Source organism: Mya arenaria, chromosome 14 (assembly GCF_026914265.1).
Source record: "Mya arenaria isolate MELC-2E11 chromosome 14, ASM2691426v1".
Taxonomy (NCBI): Eukaryota; Metazoa; Mollusca; class Bivalvia; order Myida; family Myidae; genus Mya; species Mya arenaria.
This window is the reverse complement of record NC_069135.1, coordinates 26,112,218-26,130,147: the sequence shown is the minus strand read 5'-3', so window position 1 is coordinate 26,130,147 and position 17,930 is coordinate 26,112,218. Positions and strand designations below refer to the sequence as shown.

The following is a 17,930-nucleotide window of genomic DNA, read 5'->3' as shown; positions in this document are numbered from 1 at the left end:
GATATATTCAAGGGAGATAATTTAACGGGAAGCGGAAGTAAACGCCGGTTAGTTTGGAATGTTTTTGTTTTTATCGTTCAACTCGTTGCGAAAGAATTGTTTTGACACGCGTCGTGGCAAATATTTGTTTACATTTGTAGTTTTACATTTTCTTCCAAGGTAAAGGTATTTTTATATTATTAAATGCTACTATCCTTGAAAAAACTTATTGTTTTCAAGATTTTTTAGCCGTCATTTGCTTTTTTTGTCTCCGAATCTCCTTAAATTGAAATACACAAACTGAGTGACACAGAGGATTATTTTTTTGTTATGGTGATGCAATACAAACGGCAACACCCTATTCCGGTCAAATACTAATTTACCGTCCCTATTGTTTCTTTGCATATGGTGTCGTACACCAGGGTGTATGCTTTAACTTTATTTGATGTTCAATCATTCCTCAGTCAGTTATATTGAAAGGGCCCCCCACTAGCTACAATAATGAGCGATCAGTGATACTTTTTTTATTATTTTGACATTTCTTATGTATCCCTGTAACGCTACAACTCTCTACCATTTAACAACGGGCGAAATGATATACTGAAATAATATGCATTGATGTTGAAAAATAATGACAAAGTTGTTCAATTTTTATCCGACAGTGATCTGAACTGGATTAAATTTGTCATTAGAGTTGTTATTTTCAGATTAATATATTATGGGTCACAAATACCGTTATACATGTACACAACCAGTCAGACTTGTCCCAGATTTACCGATATCGGGATACTTGATAAACAATCGACACTTGTAAGTGTTTTATGATAACTTAACATGTTTTTTGGGCATACTGACATAACTTAATATGTGTTTAATAGTAGGCAATAATATTTTCGTAGAAATTTGAATTAATAACGGAGATAATTTCAAAATTGTGGCCGCGAGGATTCTCTGCGCAAGGACCGCTTGCTACTTTTTGCTGGGATGGTGGACGTCACGAATCTGCCACATTAAAAAAATCGTCAAAAGACTCGTTGACGGCCATTTAGGTGGACTAGGCCCCCCATCAACTCCCCTGACTGCAATTCCCCCCCCCCCCACTTCTCCCTGATCTTAAAATCTCTTGTTTTATCAAGTAAAACAAATGAAAGCACATTTGTCATCTTCATTGACCAGATAGAGAAAGTTACACACGGCCGTTATGTTGAAAACAGTATCAATACATCATGATGTTATTTATAACAAGTATGTTCAATTTGATCATAAATCTCTCTTAGCCATCACCCTTTTTGTTTGGCAATAGATAATAGGGATGAAAATGACAACAATTTATAAGGATAAAAATGATCATTGTATGTCTTTGACATTTATGTGGAATTTCCCATTGTCCTGGACATTTTTATGGAATTTGGACAACCAAAATTGATATCACAATATGTCTTTCCCAACAATATCCATCCAAAGTGTATTGTATATGCCTCTTGGTTAATCCGTCCCTGGGTATGGCACCAGATTTAGACCCCTAACTCAAGGTGCCTAAAACACATTAAAAGATTTTCCTCCAATACCTACAGGCCATATATGCATCTACATTTATACAAAAGGATTTATGTATTGGGATTTTGACCACAACAAGACAGATTTCCATAGACAAATGTTGATTCTCTGCATTTTTTGCAGTGACACATCTTCGCTGCTGCCCCCCACATGTTAATATTTTAGTAAATTTCAAGGTAATTGTTTTAATATTCATTAATTCCAGACAAATCAATCATGAAGGCCCTGATCTTGGTCGGTGGATATGGCACAAGGCTGCGACCACTGACTCTTAGTTGCCCCAAGCCACTTGTTGAGTTTGCCAATAAACCTATGCTGCTGCATCAGCTTGAAGCCCTAGTTGAGGTGAGTGTTTCAGGGTAACATGCTGGTAACCACTTCTTCTTTGCATCATTATCATTTTCTTAATTTTATAAAGCTAAACATTTAAGAGGGCAGGGCCTCCATTAAGAATTTAAATTTGAAGTGAAGCTTGAACTTTCTTGCCATCAGTTTTGGAAGTTTTTCACCCGAATCTGGAAGTTTAAGTCTAAGAATTTCTCCATTTTTGTACAATTAACAATTTTAACACCAACACCAACACCAACACCAGGTTTCGATAATGGAACTTCCAAGTTTTCCTTTTTGAAGTTTTATCTGAAGTCTTAAAGACTTTTGTACTTCCAAGATTTACCCTACTTTTTTGGAGTAATATAATTCCATACATCTTGTTTTACTTCTTGTTTTGAAGTCCTGGTAATCAAGGTATTGTTTATAAGAGGTCTTTAGACCATTCAGTTACATTTTGCATAAAACATTTGTTTACTAGTTAGATGAAAGCAATTGCAAACTGTAAGTTAGTTGTCAATGTATACTCATACAGTTTTTTTCCTTTAGATAAAACAGAGTAAGCAATTTTTTTATTCCATAAAAAATAATATGTTGATTTGTGTTTATATGTTGATTTGTGTTTTCATGCATAATTGACAATGGCTCTACCATGTTATTATTTGTTTTCAGGCTGGTGTCAACCATGTTATTCTTGCTGTGAGTTACAGAGCGGAACAGATGGAAAAAGAAATGAAGTCTGTGGAAGAAAAGGTACTCAAATGTTGCTACTAAATTTAAAATAAACAACAAGGTTTTTCTGTAATTGTTCAAATTCAATATTTTGTGGGTTTTAGAGATTTTTTGGGTCAAAATCCTGAGGGACTGAGGTGTTTCAGGCATAACAAATCCGATCAAGTCTAATTCTGGTTATCAGTCTCACGAGTCCCGTAAAAATACTGTTTGTTAGAGAATCCCTTATGCTCCTTCCCCCCCCCCCCCCCCCCCCCCCCCGGTGTGGAAAAACAGGTGTATGACATGTACTTGTATTTTCAAAATGTGCAAATTTTGATTTTTATCTGATACATGTTTGTGTTATTTAACTCTAAAACTGTTAATTTTTTTGTACATTTCAGCTTGGTGTTACTATCACAATCTCACTGGAAACAGAACCTCTCGGAACTGGTAAAAACAGATTTATTTCCAAATTCTTAAATTTAAAAAATAAAAGAGGAAATTTGTTATCAGATTGAAATCTATTTCACTGGTTGGACTAATAAAGTTAAGTTATCATGAATGGCAAATGATGATTTTCTGTGATCAAAAGTAAAGTATTTCTATTTTCTTCATACTTGCAATTTAAATGAAATGTGAATCGATTTTAAGAATAGTATCTATATTGCTGAAAATAAATATGAGTATTTCCCTAGCAATTTAGGTAATACCCGGTAAACAGTTAAGATGTCGATAAACAAATAATCATGTAACCATATATTTTTTAACTGGTTCACTAGCTCTAGTGAGACGTTATCCTACCGAAGATCCTAATAATACCCTCCATTTTTCTAGCCGGTCCTCTTGCCCTTGCCAGACAGCACCTTACCAACGACCTTGACCCATTCTTCGTGCTAAACAGCGACATCATCTGTGATTTTCCCTTCAAAGATATGATCAAGTTCCATAAACATCATGGGAAACAGGGCACTATAATGGTAAGAAACTTACGGTGTCATTTATATGCTTTTCAAGGTACTTCCTAAGTTGTTTTTGATGCATTTGACTTTGGAAACAAGTTCATGAAGGGTCTAAGCCCCTTTACCCTGCTTTAGCAATAAATCCGTCCTACTCAATCAGAAACCCTTATACTAGTACAGAGATCTGGCTATTTCTCAAAATTAACAAATATCAGCTCTAGTTGCAAATGCACATACCCAGAAGCACTACACATATATTTCGAAGCACTATAATGTATTTTACATTGACAATGTAGGTAACAAAAGTAGAAGAGCCGTCAAAGTATGGTGTTGTAGTGTACGATGCTGAGACAGGAAGAATTAACCAGTTCGTAGAGAAACCTCAGGAATATGTGTCCAACAAAATTAACGCTGGAATGTACATGTTCTCACCTGCTATGCTTGACAGAATTGAGGTATTTATCTTTCATAGTGTTTAGCTCAAGTAAAAATTGATAATATCCGAATATTTATCAGACCAAAAATTATTTGATTAAACATTGACTTTTTTTGTTATTTTGTTCTTTCGAATTCATTTGAATGTAGTATTTCAGTATTCCAATATTTCAATACAATTGATGTCAGCTTAAATAAATGTTTTGTTTCTTCATTAAAATAACACTGAATAAAGTATTAAATATATGAACCTCAATTTCATATTGTTTTTTTTTAGTTAAAACCAACATCAATAGAAAAAGAGGTTTTTCCTGACATGGCCAAAGACGGGCAATTGTATACAATGGAATTGCAAGGTAAATCATAAATGAAGCAAATAGGATATTGTCGTAGTCATTATAGCTTCAAGTTTGTTTCGCAAAAGTAGAAGTGTTGGAGTGGTCTGGTGGTAAATGCGTGGGCCTCTCACCCAACAGGTTGGTGGTTTAATCCTAATGTGTGAATCCTTTCTTATGGCCTCTCAATATGGACACCAGTACTGGTTTCTACTGAGGAACTGGATTCATGAGTGATTCTATAAGCTTTCATCACAATCAGTCTGAAAGAAATTTGTATATAAATTTACTAGATGTTGAGGTTTTGTCATTGCCTACTGAAGCATGCTGTATGCTAGATGAGGCTTTCCAAAAAATTATAATCTATAAAACATACATGCAAATGGGTACACATGTTAGAAAAGGACACACTTGTATGATACTGGTACAGTTGTTTAGTACACTCTAGCCTAAATATTTCTTGAGGATTGCCCCTTAATTATCTAAAACAAAATAAATGGGTCTTAAAGTAATGAAGTTTAAAGACATAAATTTTGTATAATTAATGTAGATGATGAGGTTCTGTGCTTGCTGTACGCTAGATTAAAAAATATTTTATGCTTAAAAAAATCGTTCAAAATATGGTGAATTGGCTATAAATAGCTTACCGTAAGTATGCTATCAATAAAATTCTATAAAGTACCGGAAAGCATAAAATAACAAAATAGGCATTATTCTCCACAGGTTTCTGGATGGATGTAGGACAGCCGAAAGATTTCCTCACAGGGATGTGTATGTATTTAACATCACTAAAGAAGAAAAATTCCAACCTGCTTTACAAAGGGGATGGTGTCAATGGAAATGCACTAGTCGTAAGTTTTAATGATTAACATACGCAACCAGTTGTATAAAACTTTCTTTAGTTTGGATAAAGTTAGTCAATATGTTTATTGATTGGTCAATATGTATCCAAAAATCAATATCAACCAATCAAATCAAATCGCTTAAATGTTCAAACATTTTATACAGTTGACTGAGTTATTATCATTAACATTTTTCTTGCTGAATGTAACTGTCTTCAGTGGTTATAAAGCTTTTACTCAAATAAAAGGTTATCAAACTGCGATAAAATAAATGAACCACATTTGACACAAAAAGAACATAGCTTTTCTGTTTTTCTGAAAACAGTCAGGTGATTGTGATAGCCCTGGTGTAGTCGAAAGCTGCATCATTGTCATGCAATAAATGTATTCTAAGCCATAACTCAAAACACTTTCACAATTTGAAAAAAATTAACTTTGTATACATGTGGCTAGAGATAATAAACACTTGTAGAGCAAGGCACATTATAGCTCTTTTATAATTATTGAATACCCTTTGTTTGTCTGAAAAAAACAAAAACAGACAAGAATTAGCGTTTGCTCTCTTTATTTGTTTTGTTATTCAAAGAAAATTCTGTCTGTAATGATTGATGAGTTATGCCCCTGGATGGCTTAAAAAAAAGCAACATACAGGCATGAGCATGCACTCACAGTGTTTTGTCTTAATTTGTGTAAACAAACTTGATTGGTGTCTTCTTTTATTAGTTGCTATTGGCTTGTCTGTTTTTAAAAAAACAACAACACTGAGGCATTGTCATAGCTATGGCATCAGTGGCAATGGCATCAGTGTCATGGTGTAAACCTTTAAACATTGCTCATAACATAAAAACTAATGAAAAAAAAAAAAAAATGTTGTCATAGTCATTACACAAAAGGCGAATAACATTGGCTTTATTGATTATCAAGTTTAGCCCCTTGTTTGAAATCATAGGATTTTTTATGTTTTTTGTTGTTCTCCTGTACATATTAAAAAAGAACAACTTACTTTAACTTGAAGTTTTCAATACTGATTGTTTATTTGTTCCAGGACCCTACTGCTAAGATCGGGAAGAATTGCAGAATAGGTCCCAATGTGACAATAGGACCTAATGTTGTTATAGAGGATGGAGTATGCATTAAGAGATGTACGGTATTAAATGGTGCTCTCATTAAGTCACATTCCTGGCTCGACTCTTGTATCATTGGCTGGAAATGTGTCGTAGGAAGATGGGTAAGGGTTTTGTTTTACAATGTATAATGATCACATGATCAATTTATTATTTCTATATACCCAAAGTAATTGTTGTTACCTAACGAAATGGTGAACACTTCAATTTTCTAGAAAAAACACAACCAAAACTGTTTTCTTACCACCAAAGAGATGCATCTGCTTCACTTTCTTGCCGTGTGAAGCCACTGAGGATTTATATCCCATACACCCTGAGCCACTGACTGTGTAACTTCTTTATAAGTTCTTAATGTCCACAGATTTAAGTTAACATTGATTTGGTTATCTGGCTAGCACAGTGGTTAGCACACTCACTTTTCACTAAGGCCATAGTTGTATGTTATAACTTATTGGTGTGATACAAATTTTATTACAAGAATATAACTATCTGAATATCAATATCAACATGATTTCTTAATTTATCTTTACTGATTTATTTTTTGTTGAACAGAAAAAATATTTATTAGTTTTATTGTAAATGATTAATTTCTTCATCCAGGTTCGAATGGAGAATGTATCGGTACTGGGGGAAGATGTAACAGTGAAAGATGAACTCTATGTAAATGGTGGAAGAATTTTGCCTCACAAGTCTATAGCTGACTCTGTAAAAGATCCACAAATCATCATGTGAAAACATGTGAACACTGTTGACAGCGCATTTATACCTTACAGAATGTCATTTTCGAAATGCCAATTATTTGTCACTTGGGCAAGAGAGTTTTTTTATATTTAGTTTCCTCTAACTGTCAGTACAATTACTATTCATCTTTTAAAGAAAGGGACACTAATTTGACAAATTCAAATTACAAAATAATGGTTGTTTCACATTGATGTTGAGAAAAAAAATAAAAAAAATTATGATCAAATCCATGTAACAAAAAAATATAAAAATTCTCACCTTGTTATATACATGCTACTTTTATATGATTTTTTTTCGGCTGAAATCTTCTTTTTTTCCAAATAGACTAGGGAATTATCTTTTGTGATGGCCTGTTTGATTAACGTCAAACATAGGGAAAGTAGTGCCTAAAAAGTCCACATAATATTTCTTTTAAAATAAAATTCTCGTCTGCCCAAATTAAGCTAAAGTTTGAATGAGGATCTAAAACTATTTTTCCATGGCCTTTTGGTGTATCGACTGATTCAAATAAAAAAGGTTAAGATTTGCACGTTAGATTGCTTATTTGGGGATTATATTATATACCTATTTGTATATTTGCAACGAGCAGTAAGCAAATGGCATTTTGAAAATGGCAAGTTGTATATTTCTACTGGCTTTTCTGAAGTCAAACCCTGTTCCGAAATAAAATGTATGAATAGTGTTCATTTGGGATGAAATCTTTCCATGGTTTCTTTTTTTTCCATTTTTAATTGCATAGACATTGAATTGAAAGTTCTGAATTTAAATGTGTTCAATTGAAAATATGTTTGGGCATACTGCTTATTATTAAATGAAGTTATCATGTTGTGGGAATACTTTTTAAATGAAAATATTAAAGACCTACCTTCACACATTTTTTTTTCATGATTTTTAACTTGGCTGTTTTTGGGAAACGGTTGAGGTCATTTTGCATAGCATTGTAGTTGTAATCATCATTTTTAAGCATGACCATAAAAACCTGTTCACGATATTAAATTGAACCAAATGTTGGCAGATACAATACGGACATGTTTAGCAAGGCACATAACTCTGGCTTTTATTTTGTTGAGTTACGCCCCTTTTATGACTGAAAACAGCACTCTTGTTATTGCTTGAAGTTGTTGTTTTTTGCTACTTACCAATTTAGTTTTGTTTGTTCATAGATGCATGTATAAATTAGGGTTAAAAAGTTGATGGGGTCATCTTATCAAAGTGTGTACAACAAATTATCATGAGATCATGAATTTTGGTATAATATGATATAAGTTAAATTAAATGTTTTGTTGGAAAATCAAAGAAATATTGTTTAATCTGACAAATGCAGCAATTACTTTGGATATAGGTATTCTAATTACACTGAAATATTGATTTAACAAATTGATTGTATATACGATCCTTGATTAGATGGGGCCAATGTGTATAAATGAAGATGAATTAATGTTAAGAGTTTTATTGATGATTATGTTAAATATTATTATCTGTATTTTAAATATACTTTAATGGTTCTTTTCAACTAGTCTTGGATAGTTTGTGCTATCTATTGATGCTCAATATCTAAGTGTTCAAAACTATTAGACGTAATTTTAAATTGTTTGGTGTTTATCAAGAATATTGCACATGTTAGCCATGATCAACAAACAAATTTAGAATTAGATCCAAAAATTGTTTAACATTAAAAAAGTAAAATTTAAACTGTTTATAAATACTTCAAGAAATTATATCAAAACATTTAGCAGCTGTTGGAACATTTTCATGAATTAAAATTATTTATAATGCATATGTTAAAAGCATTGTTTGTACAGCCTTGCACATGCTTGAAAATTCGAATAAACCAAAAATATATTATTTCTGAATAAATACTTTGTACTGTGGAGAGAAAGATTGAATTATTGTTAATGAAGTGTTAATTTATTTCATATTTATTTGTTTTAGATGTGTTTTGTTGTTGATAAAATATTTTTTAGTTTGGACATTTCGTGAAGACCCATGTTTCTAGGTAAACATTTTGTGTGGAAGAACCATGTTTTAGGGAGATACATTGTTTTGTATATATTTTAAAATACCATTTATCAGATTGTGTAAGGCTATCCTATTTTATTTGTAAGTTTGCAATGGTCTGACAGGCATGTGATTAAAAATATTTGCTGAATTAAGCAGTCATAAAATATTTGAGTCTGGACATTGCCAATGAATAGCTTAGGCCACTGCAAATAACCATTTGATTGCAGATGGCCTATTTTGGGAAATTATTCCTATGAGATATCATGACTGACAATTGTTAGAATAAGCTGGACTAGAATAGAATATTACTTCATATTTCTAATCAGTGGTTCATTAACATTGGCAGCTATTTGTATATGTAAAAAAGTGTGTGTGATATTTTAACAGTTTAGGCCATGAAATTTGGATATGCAATATGGATTTAATATTCTACATATTACATTTATCTAGATTTTGTAATTTTACACGTTATTTAAAAATCTCATTTTTTTAATTTTTGTTGACCGATATGTCTTATTAATTCATTTTCTGGGAATTCGCATTACAGCTTAGGGTTAACTCTTAACCCAATTTCTCAATCTTTCTCAAACCTAATCTTAAGCTTAAAATCTCCTTGAAATATAAAGTGTAACAAATTAAGGTATTGATTGTACATAAGTCAATAAACTAATCTAAATTGATTAAACAAAACAAAGCAAAAACTTTATTATGTGTTTTTTTTTTAATATAACTTCCTTTAAAAGTTTCAAAACTCTTTGAAGGGAGAATTTTCACAATGTTTTCCAAACCCATATTTCAATTCTTTATATAGCTTTACAATCTTATATGGGACTTGAAGATTGTTTTAAATAATAGGGTGAGAAGCTAAATAGTAATTACACCAATAGACACTTGAATGGTAAGCTGTTTTGAATTAATCATGGCAAAACTTTGTTCACATCTCCTCACATTTATGTATGGTTCAAATATGTTTGTTTTTTAATGAAGGTGGCACTCCATGTTCACAATTGACAGGAAAAAAATATAATTCATGAACATTATTTACATCAACCATTTAACCATAATGCCTTGAAATTTTTTCTGTGTTGAAGTATTTGGAACTGCAAATTATGAGTTATAATCACCAAATAAACAAAAGTAACAAATAAAAAATTTAGTTCCATTATGAACATGAAGTGCCACCTTAACCATAGTTAATCTGTATACTGCTTTGTTAAGAGTATTTTGAAACTGCATAATTCCAAGTTGTTATATAAATTTATTATTATAGTGTAGAATCTTTAAAGGAATTCATAAGGGCTGGAATGCTTAGACAACCAGGCTTAATGAAATTACCTTGTAGCTTTAGTATGATTTATTCTGGTTTAATTTATTGAAGTTTTTGTATTTATTATTTAGAATTTAATTATTTTGTATTTTAAACTGAGGAATTGATCCATATCAGGGGCCAAAATCTAAGGGGATTATATAAGGGTCATATCAATAAGCATATGATAAAATATGGTTTTTACTATGATCAAGAATTTTGGGAAAATACTTAATTGGGTGTCACAAATCAAATTAAAGTTTTTACTATTAAAATCAAATAAATGTTGCCTAAACTATCTATTTGAGCTCATAGTTTTGAAATAAATATAATAACTTTTCAGAATTATTTATGAAAAAGTGATCATACACATGTGTGCTGATAAGAGAGACCCAGGGTCCTTTATGCAATTTTCATACAGCTGCAGTGAACCACATTGTTATACCATGTTAGTTATACAGAAATCCTCTTGTTTATCTCATACTAATTGTCATGTAAAAGTGTGATTCTAACTTATATTTGTATTTAACTTACAGTATGGACTTACCTGAATAATGCTTGTTGTGTTCCATGTTATATTAAAGTATTTATTATTTTACAATTTGGGATATATCTGTATCAAAGAAATAAAATCATGAAACTTGTATGATTTATGGTATTAAATCCTCCTCCAAATGAAATATAGATTTTCGTCTGAAATATGTCTTTTAGGTGTTGCACCATGACAAGTTTTTGTCATACCCAAAACCCCAAATTTGAAATACACCCTCTCAAACCTACCCAAAGGCATCGACGAATACTTTTGTACATAATAAAGTATTTTTTAGTATAAGAGATTGCATATTATTGTAAAACAAATACAAACACACGAAAAAACAAGTGTGATACGTTTCGTACGTCAACTATTTCGGATGAAATGGTAAAAGTCATTGCTTACCAGGTTATGAGGTATAAGGATGAGTTTCAGTGATTCTACTTTTTTAATTGAATTTGATACTTATAATTTCGTGTCATATACAGTAATCAAATAAAAACAGCTTTGTCTGAAATTTTGAACCGGTATTGTATTCCATCTTCTTGAATGAAATAAAATAAAATACGGTAGATCTAATATTCTTGTTTAATAAAGCAAAAACATTTATACTACTGATAGAAAACTCAACAACTGTCTTTGGTAAGTTAAATAATAACGATATCGATGCCTTGTTTTCATAACGACTATATGACTGAATGATGCATTGAGGACAAATTGATGCATTTGATTATATCAATGAATATTCATGTTGCCAGAAGAAAATGAAAAAAAATAAAATGATTTCAGTAACTTTTTTGTTTATGATGATAGATACAGAAACATCTAAGATAAAAAGGTGCTAAGTCCATGCAAGACGCAATTACATGCCAAATTCATTTCCAAGTTCACTGTTTATCATTATTCTGTATTTAAAGTGTATTATTTTATAATTTATTTAATGCATATATATTTTAGGCATGCGTTTCCATGTTTTCTTTCCAAATATGGTTAAATAGGATTTACACTACAATAATTGCATAAAAATCATCAGAAAACAGTTTTAAAGCTTGCTTAAAACACCATACAGCTGTTTAAGGCCAAAAAAGGGTAATTGTTCGAACATCTCTTAAGTTAGATTAAGTGTGCAAAATTTCATTAGAATGTTAAAAAAATCAGTTGTTATCAAACAAGCATAACTTAACAAGACATAAAATTAATGAACAAACTCAAATTATCAGATTTTGTGTAAATAACCAAGTGTATGCACATGAACGAAATATTGGACCAAGAGCTAAACATAAAATGATGATGCAATTCCAAATGTCAACAAAGGCATACCAGGTACAGTATTTTACAATGACATGCAATGAAAACTACTAGGAAATGCTCAGCAACAAAAAACAAATGCTATTTTGTTTTCAATGTCAACATCCAAATCAGAACAGACGCACAATACTATGGTCAACAGCTAAATTTGACACACACGACTACATGGCCCCAACATTCGTATGTTCTTACTCAACTGAGTACACTATTTAAATTATGTGAAGATTTATTTCGTAAAAAACAAAGGAAAATCATTCTGGTTCTTATATATTTTTTATTATATTTTTACTTATTATTTTAACCACGACCATGGCTTTAAAGGGACTGTACACCAGATTGGCACCAAATTTTATTTTTTTCTGTAACGAATCTCAGGACAATTATTTTATAGAATGTGTTACGCTTTGATATCATAATTTTAAAAAAAGTACCAAAATGTAAAAAAAAAAAATGTGTCCGGGTTCGAATCCGTGTCGCCAAAATTGTAGTCCAGTGTCGTATCCAATGAGCTACGACGGCTAACTCTAATCGGGTGACATAGTTAAGCTATACACCTAACTCGGTAATATCACGTGATAACAACGACTAACCAATCACGCATAAGGAATGAATTCTACTAGGTAGACATACCCAGTAAACTTGTTTAATGGAAAAATACGAAATCACTGCTAAACTTAAATAAATTGTAAACTATGTGGTAATTCAGTTAGTAAGTTTCAATGCATTGTACACATTAATACCAAGTTTATTACAGTCTTCGACAATTTTCTTTTTTTCTTGCAAATTGATCATCTGGTGCACAGTTGCTTTTAGTTCAACTATACACTTCACATCTAACCAGTTTGAGGTGGTACAAAGATGTATTTTACCAGGGACTCGGCCCCTGACTTAAACGTTACCGGTACTGGTGATGACGATAGCACACATGCCAGGTGTACCCATAAACCGGTTTTTAACAAATGTCGGACAAAGGTGTGATGTAGCGGGGGTCGGCCCCGGAATCGGTCCGGGCGATCTCGATCAAGACCAACGTCCATACCTCACAGTTCAAGGTAACACGTAGAGTTTAATTATTATGGAATACTGCATTTATTCAGATATAATAGTATTGTTGGTCATATCTGGGCGGTATCTTTTATCATGCCGGGTTGGGTTTAAGATATAATTCGCACACGTATTCAGTTTATAAAGACGATATGTCACATGTCACATGCAATACACATGTCCTTACCTCAAAGGTCAATGTTACACGTAGAGTTAAATAATTACGGAATGCTGCGTATATTCACATTGCGTATAGAAGATCGTGTCAGAGCTGTATCTTTTGTCTTGAAAGGCGGATTTTTAAAATAACTTAGCACATGTGTTCAGTACATTAAGACGACATGCCACGTGCAAGTCCCACGTTCCTACCTCAAGATCACAGTTATAGGTTTATCATTAGTGAATGTTGGATATGTGAAGATATAATTTAATTGCTTGTGCCCGGGCTGTAACTTTCATCTTTGTCATGGAGTGCAAGACCCACGACTCTTACTCTAACTCAAAGTTCAACGTCACACTTGGGAGTTTAATCATCACGGAATACTGCATATATGTACATGAATAGAGTAACGTCAGACGTGCTCGGACTATAAATTTTTCGTGCACGGAGGGTTTCTAAAACTGCTAGGCACATTGTTACATACATTAAGAAGACGGGTTGCGTGCAAGACACACGTTCATACTTCATCACTCCACACAATTAAGGTTATCCCTCTTGGGGTCTGGTATATGCTTATAGTTTATGTTTGCTCTTTTTGAATGTATGCATATTCGCAATTGCCTAGTCCATTGCACTGGATGACATTTCATGGACAAACGTCACTTACTGTGACAGCTCGTGTTTATATATATATATATTAAAGAACAATTTATTGCTCTAAAGGATTTTTTTAAACTACTTAGTATATAATATATATTAAAAAACAATTTATTGATCTAAAGGATTTTTTTAAACTACTTAGTATATATATCAATATAATCTATGACAGGATATAAGCTTCAACGTCCGATTTTGGGCATGGGGTATAAATGCAAGGAGTGGGGGTATATTGCTCTTCGTATGTCGGCCGGTCTGTCAATTGGTCGGTCGATAGACCAAACTTTGTCTGATTGATATCTAGAGTATACCTGAGCCTAAGGTCTTCAAATTCGTGCAGTCTTGGCATGAACGACAAATGACCCTCATTGATTGAGGTCATAAGGTCAAAGGTCATGGTCGCGGTGACCTTTACGGTAGAAAGCTTTCCCGTCTGATAACTAGAGTATGCTTGGTCATACGGTTCTTATACTTGGCATCGAGGATGATCATGACTGGCAGATTCCCCCTATTGATTATGAGGGAATTAAATCAAAGGTCCTCGAACACTAAAGCTTTTTTATAGTTTCAGTATGCTTGGTCCCACTGTCCTCAAAGATTATGACCTTAATTTACTCCTCATACGTTTATTGCGAATTGAATTATGTGTTGCTATTGGGGGTGGGGGATATATTTCAATTATAATGGCTATCCGTCTGACAAGGTACTATCGGGGGCATATGTCACGTGACTGTGACAGCTCTTGTTACATTTTTAACGCATGTTTCCATAGCAACCACGGTTTAAATCCCTTAAACTTAATTCATTTCGGCTCCACTCATACCGTTTGTTTTAAACGGCTTAATTGTTTTAATATACTTGAATGAATCATCTAACCTTTTTTTTATCTATTTCCATACTGATTCGTGTTAAAGCAAAAATTATCATATTTCTCTACTAAGTCGCTCATGTAAACCGGTGACTGACCATGCAAGGTCTTGAAAGTTTGAATGATAATTTTATATTTAATTCTATCTTGTATTTGAAGTCAGTGAAGGTCTTTAAGGATTGGTGTTATGTGTTCAAAACGGCTTGTTTTCGTAATGATACGTGCAGCTGTGTTTTGAACAATTTGCAGTTTGTTCGTTGTTGATTTCGGCACGCCATACAAGAGAGCATTGCAATAATCTAACCGTGATGTCACAAGTGAGTTTATGAGGGTCTTGGTGGCATCAGCGGTCAAATATGGCCGTATGTGACCAATCTGTCGTATCTGACCATAGCATGTCCGAGTCACCGAATTAACATGCTGGTCCATGTGCATGTTCGAATCAAGCGTAACACCAAGGTTTCGAACAGTTTTTGATGGTTTTATGCTCGAATCGCCAATTTCCAGTTCTAGATTTTCAACAAGTTTGGAGTGTTTTTGACTTGAAAAAAGAATTAGTTCAGTTTTGTCTGCATTCAATTTTAACATGTTTGAATTCATCCATGATATGATTTCTTTTAGGCATTGTTCAACTCGCGTGATTGTGACTACCTTTGATGCTTGGTCAGTTGGTTTAAACGAAAGATATATTTGGGAGTCATCTGCATAAAAATGGTGGTTTAGACAATGGTTTTTACAGATAGACCCGACCGGGTGTACATCGTGTAGAATTTTGGGCCCAGTACCGATCCTTGAGGAACACTGAATTTCATAAGGACCGGTTCAGAGAGTTTGCCGTCAATGCATACCGTTTGGTAGCGGTCTGTTAGGTATGATGCGACCCATTGACGAGGTTTATCTGCAAATCCAAAGTCAGATTCGAGTCTTTGAAGAAGGGTGTTATGGTCAATGGTGTCAAATGCAGCCGACAGGTCCAGCATCACGAGTACTGTAACATCACCTGTGTCTTATGATTCAAGAATGTCGTTTTGAACTTTTACTAAAGCCGTTTCAGTTGAATGAAATTTCCGGTATGCTGACTGGTTTGTTTCATGTAATTGATTGTTTGTCAAATGTTCCTCAATTCTTCTGTTTACCACTTTTTCGAAGATTTTTGAGAGATATGGCAAATTTGATACTGGTCTGTAGTTCTTGAGTATGTTTTTGTCAAGACTAGGCTTTTTTAACAATGGCCTTATTCGTGATGCTTTAAATGATTTAGGCACGATTGAACTTTGTAGCGAGCTGCTAACAATTTTCAGCAAAATTGGTAGAAGTTCGTTTATACACGATTTCAAGAGCCATGTAGGATGAGAGTCTAGTTCACAAGACTTGTTAGCTGACTGTTGAACAAGCTTTTTCACCTCCTCCTCTGTTGCTGGAATGAAATTATCCATTCGCGCAATATCACGTACTTCTGTGCGTCGATCTTCTGGTACTGATTCACTCTGATGCTGAGATGAAATGTTCGTTCTGATTGTTTCTATTTTATCTATAAAGAAATCGCTGAACTCCTGTGCTAGAACTTCTGGTTTCTTACCCGGTGGAAGTGCAACTTCGCTTGGGCCATTCAATAAATGTTTTGTTAATTTGAACAAACGTTTTTGGTCCCGTTCACTTGATTCTACTTTCTCTGAGTAATAATCAATTCTTGCCTTTTTCAACATTTTGTTAACGATTGCGCTTTGGTTCCTATACATTAAATGGTCACCGTTGAGTCTTGAAATCTGCCATTTACGTTCTAGCTTACGCTTCACATGTTTGGCACCGTGAAGTTCCTCCGTGTACCAGGGACAAGATGGTCTCAATGTGATGGTTTTTAAACCCAATGGCGCGTGATTGTCTATTAAAGCTGAAAGTTCACTATTGTATGATGAGACAAGCGTGTCTGCATCTGACGTGCTCTGAGACAATTTCAAAAGATCGGATGATAGAATATCAGCTTTGAATGAATCAACGTCGATCGACCGAAGTTTCCTGTATGTTACAGTTTTCTTTACCGGAGGGGGCTTCGCTACAAGCGCATTGAACATTACTGCGAAATGATCCTTAGCTATTTTGCCAGAGCTATCTGATAATCCAGGATCGGTCACTACAACTTCAGATACTATGTTTTCCATGTCTCTGGTGATGACCACGTCTAAGGTATGACCGTGGACGTGGGTTGGCCCTTTCACATGTTGATACATGCCACAGGATTGCAGCACACTGTTAAATTTGATGGTGTCGCGATCAGAAAGATTGGCCAAATGAAAATTCAGATCGCCGGTGATAATGACATTGTTGTCAATTGTGGCAAATTTTGTTAAGAAATCTGGCCATTCGGTATCCAGAAAATCTCGTGCATTCTAGCCATTCTTCTTTGATGGAGGAGGTCTGTACATAACGGCCATGAGCAATGTATAGTTGTTGATACGTACATTACACTCAATATGTTCAAATGTTGAAAATATATTGTCACTGGTTGAAGAGACTATTTTAACAACAATCACCGATTTATAGATCAGGGCCACCCCACCACCTCGCCCACTTACCTGGGCGTGGCACATGCTTGATTTTATACCCATCCGGTAATAATTCACTGAGACATGCTTTATCGATTGAGGTGCCTAACCATGTCTCAGTTACAGCAATGATATCTAGATCATTCGAGAGTATGAAGTCACTAAAAGATATCGTTTTGTTTTTCAAGGATCTTGGGTTTATGCAACAATTTTTTATGTTTTTCTGGCCTTTAACTATTATTTGAGATTCATATTTAATGTGGGATAAATTCATTTTTCTCTTAGAGTCCAGCATTTCTTTGTTGAATTTTTGTTTAGGCTTTGATCTACATGTTGATATTACAGTTGGAATAGCTTCAGGTAATGCTCTTAAATTTGCCAAATTGATCCCTTGATTGTTATCCCAATTTCGTGTAAGATGATAATGACCGCCTCTGGCAGATCTGTATGTCAAAATATCATAATCCTTTAATATTTTCAATGTTTCTTTGTCCGGTC

At 33.6% G+C, this 17,930-nt stretch overlaps 1 protein-coding gene across 1 annotated transcript; it reads left to right on the top strand.

Annotated features, from left to right (window-relative positions):
* The first annotated feature begins 42 nt into the window (after positions 1 to 42).
* Positions 43 to 10,964, top strand: LOC128216647 (mannose-1-phosphate guanyltransferase beta-like). The gene is made up of 10 exons (XM_052923269.1): positions 43 to 159; positions 1,742 to 1,881; positions 2,536 to 2,616; positions 2,979 to 3,027; positions 3,412 to 3,554; positions 3,833 to 3,991; positions 4,249 to 4,327; positions 5,030 to 5,157; positions 6,194 to 6,376; positions 6,873 to 10,964. The coding sequence occupies exons 2-10, from the start codon at positions 1,753 to 1,755 to the stop codon at positions 7,002 to 7,004; spliced, it is 1,083 nt and encodes a 360-aa protein (XP_052779229.1). The 5' UTR covers positions 43 to 159; positions 1,742 to 1,752; the 3' UTR covers positions 7,005 to 10,964.
* The last annotated feature ends 6,966 nt before the right edge of the window (positions 10,965 to 17,930 follow it).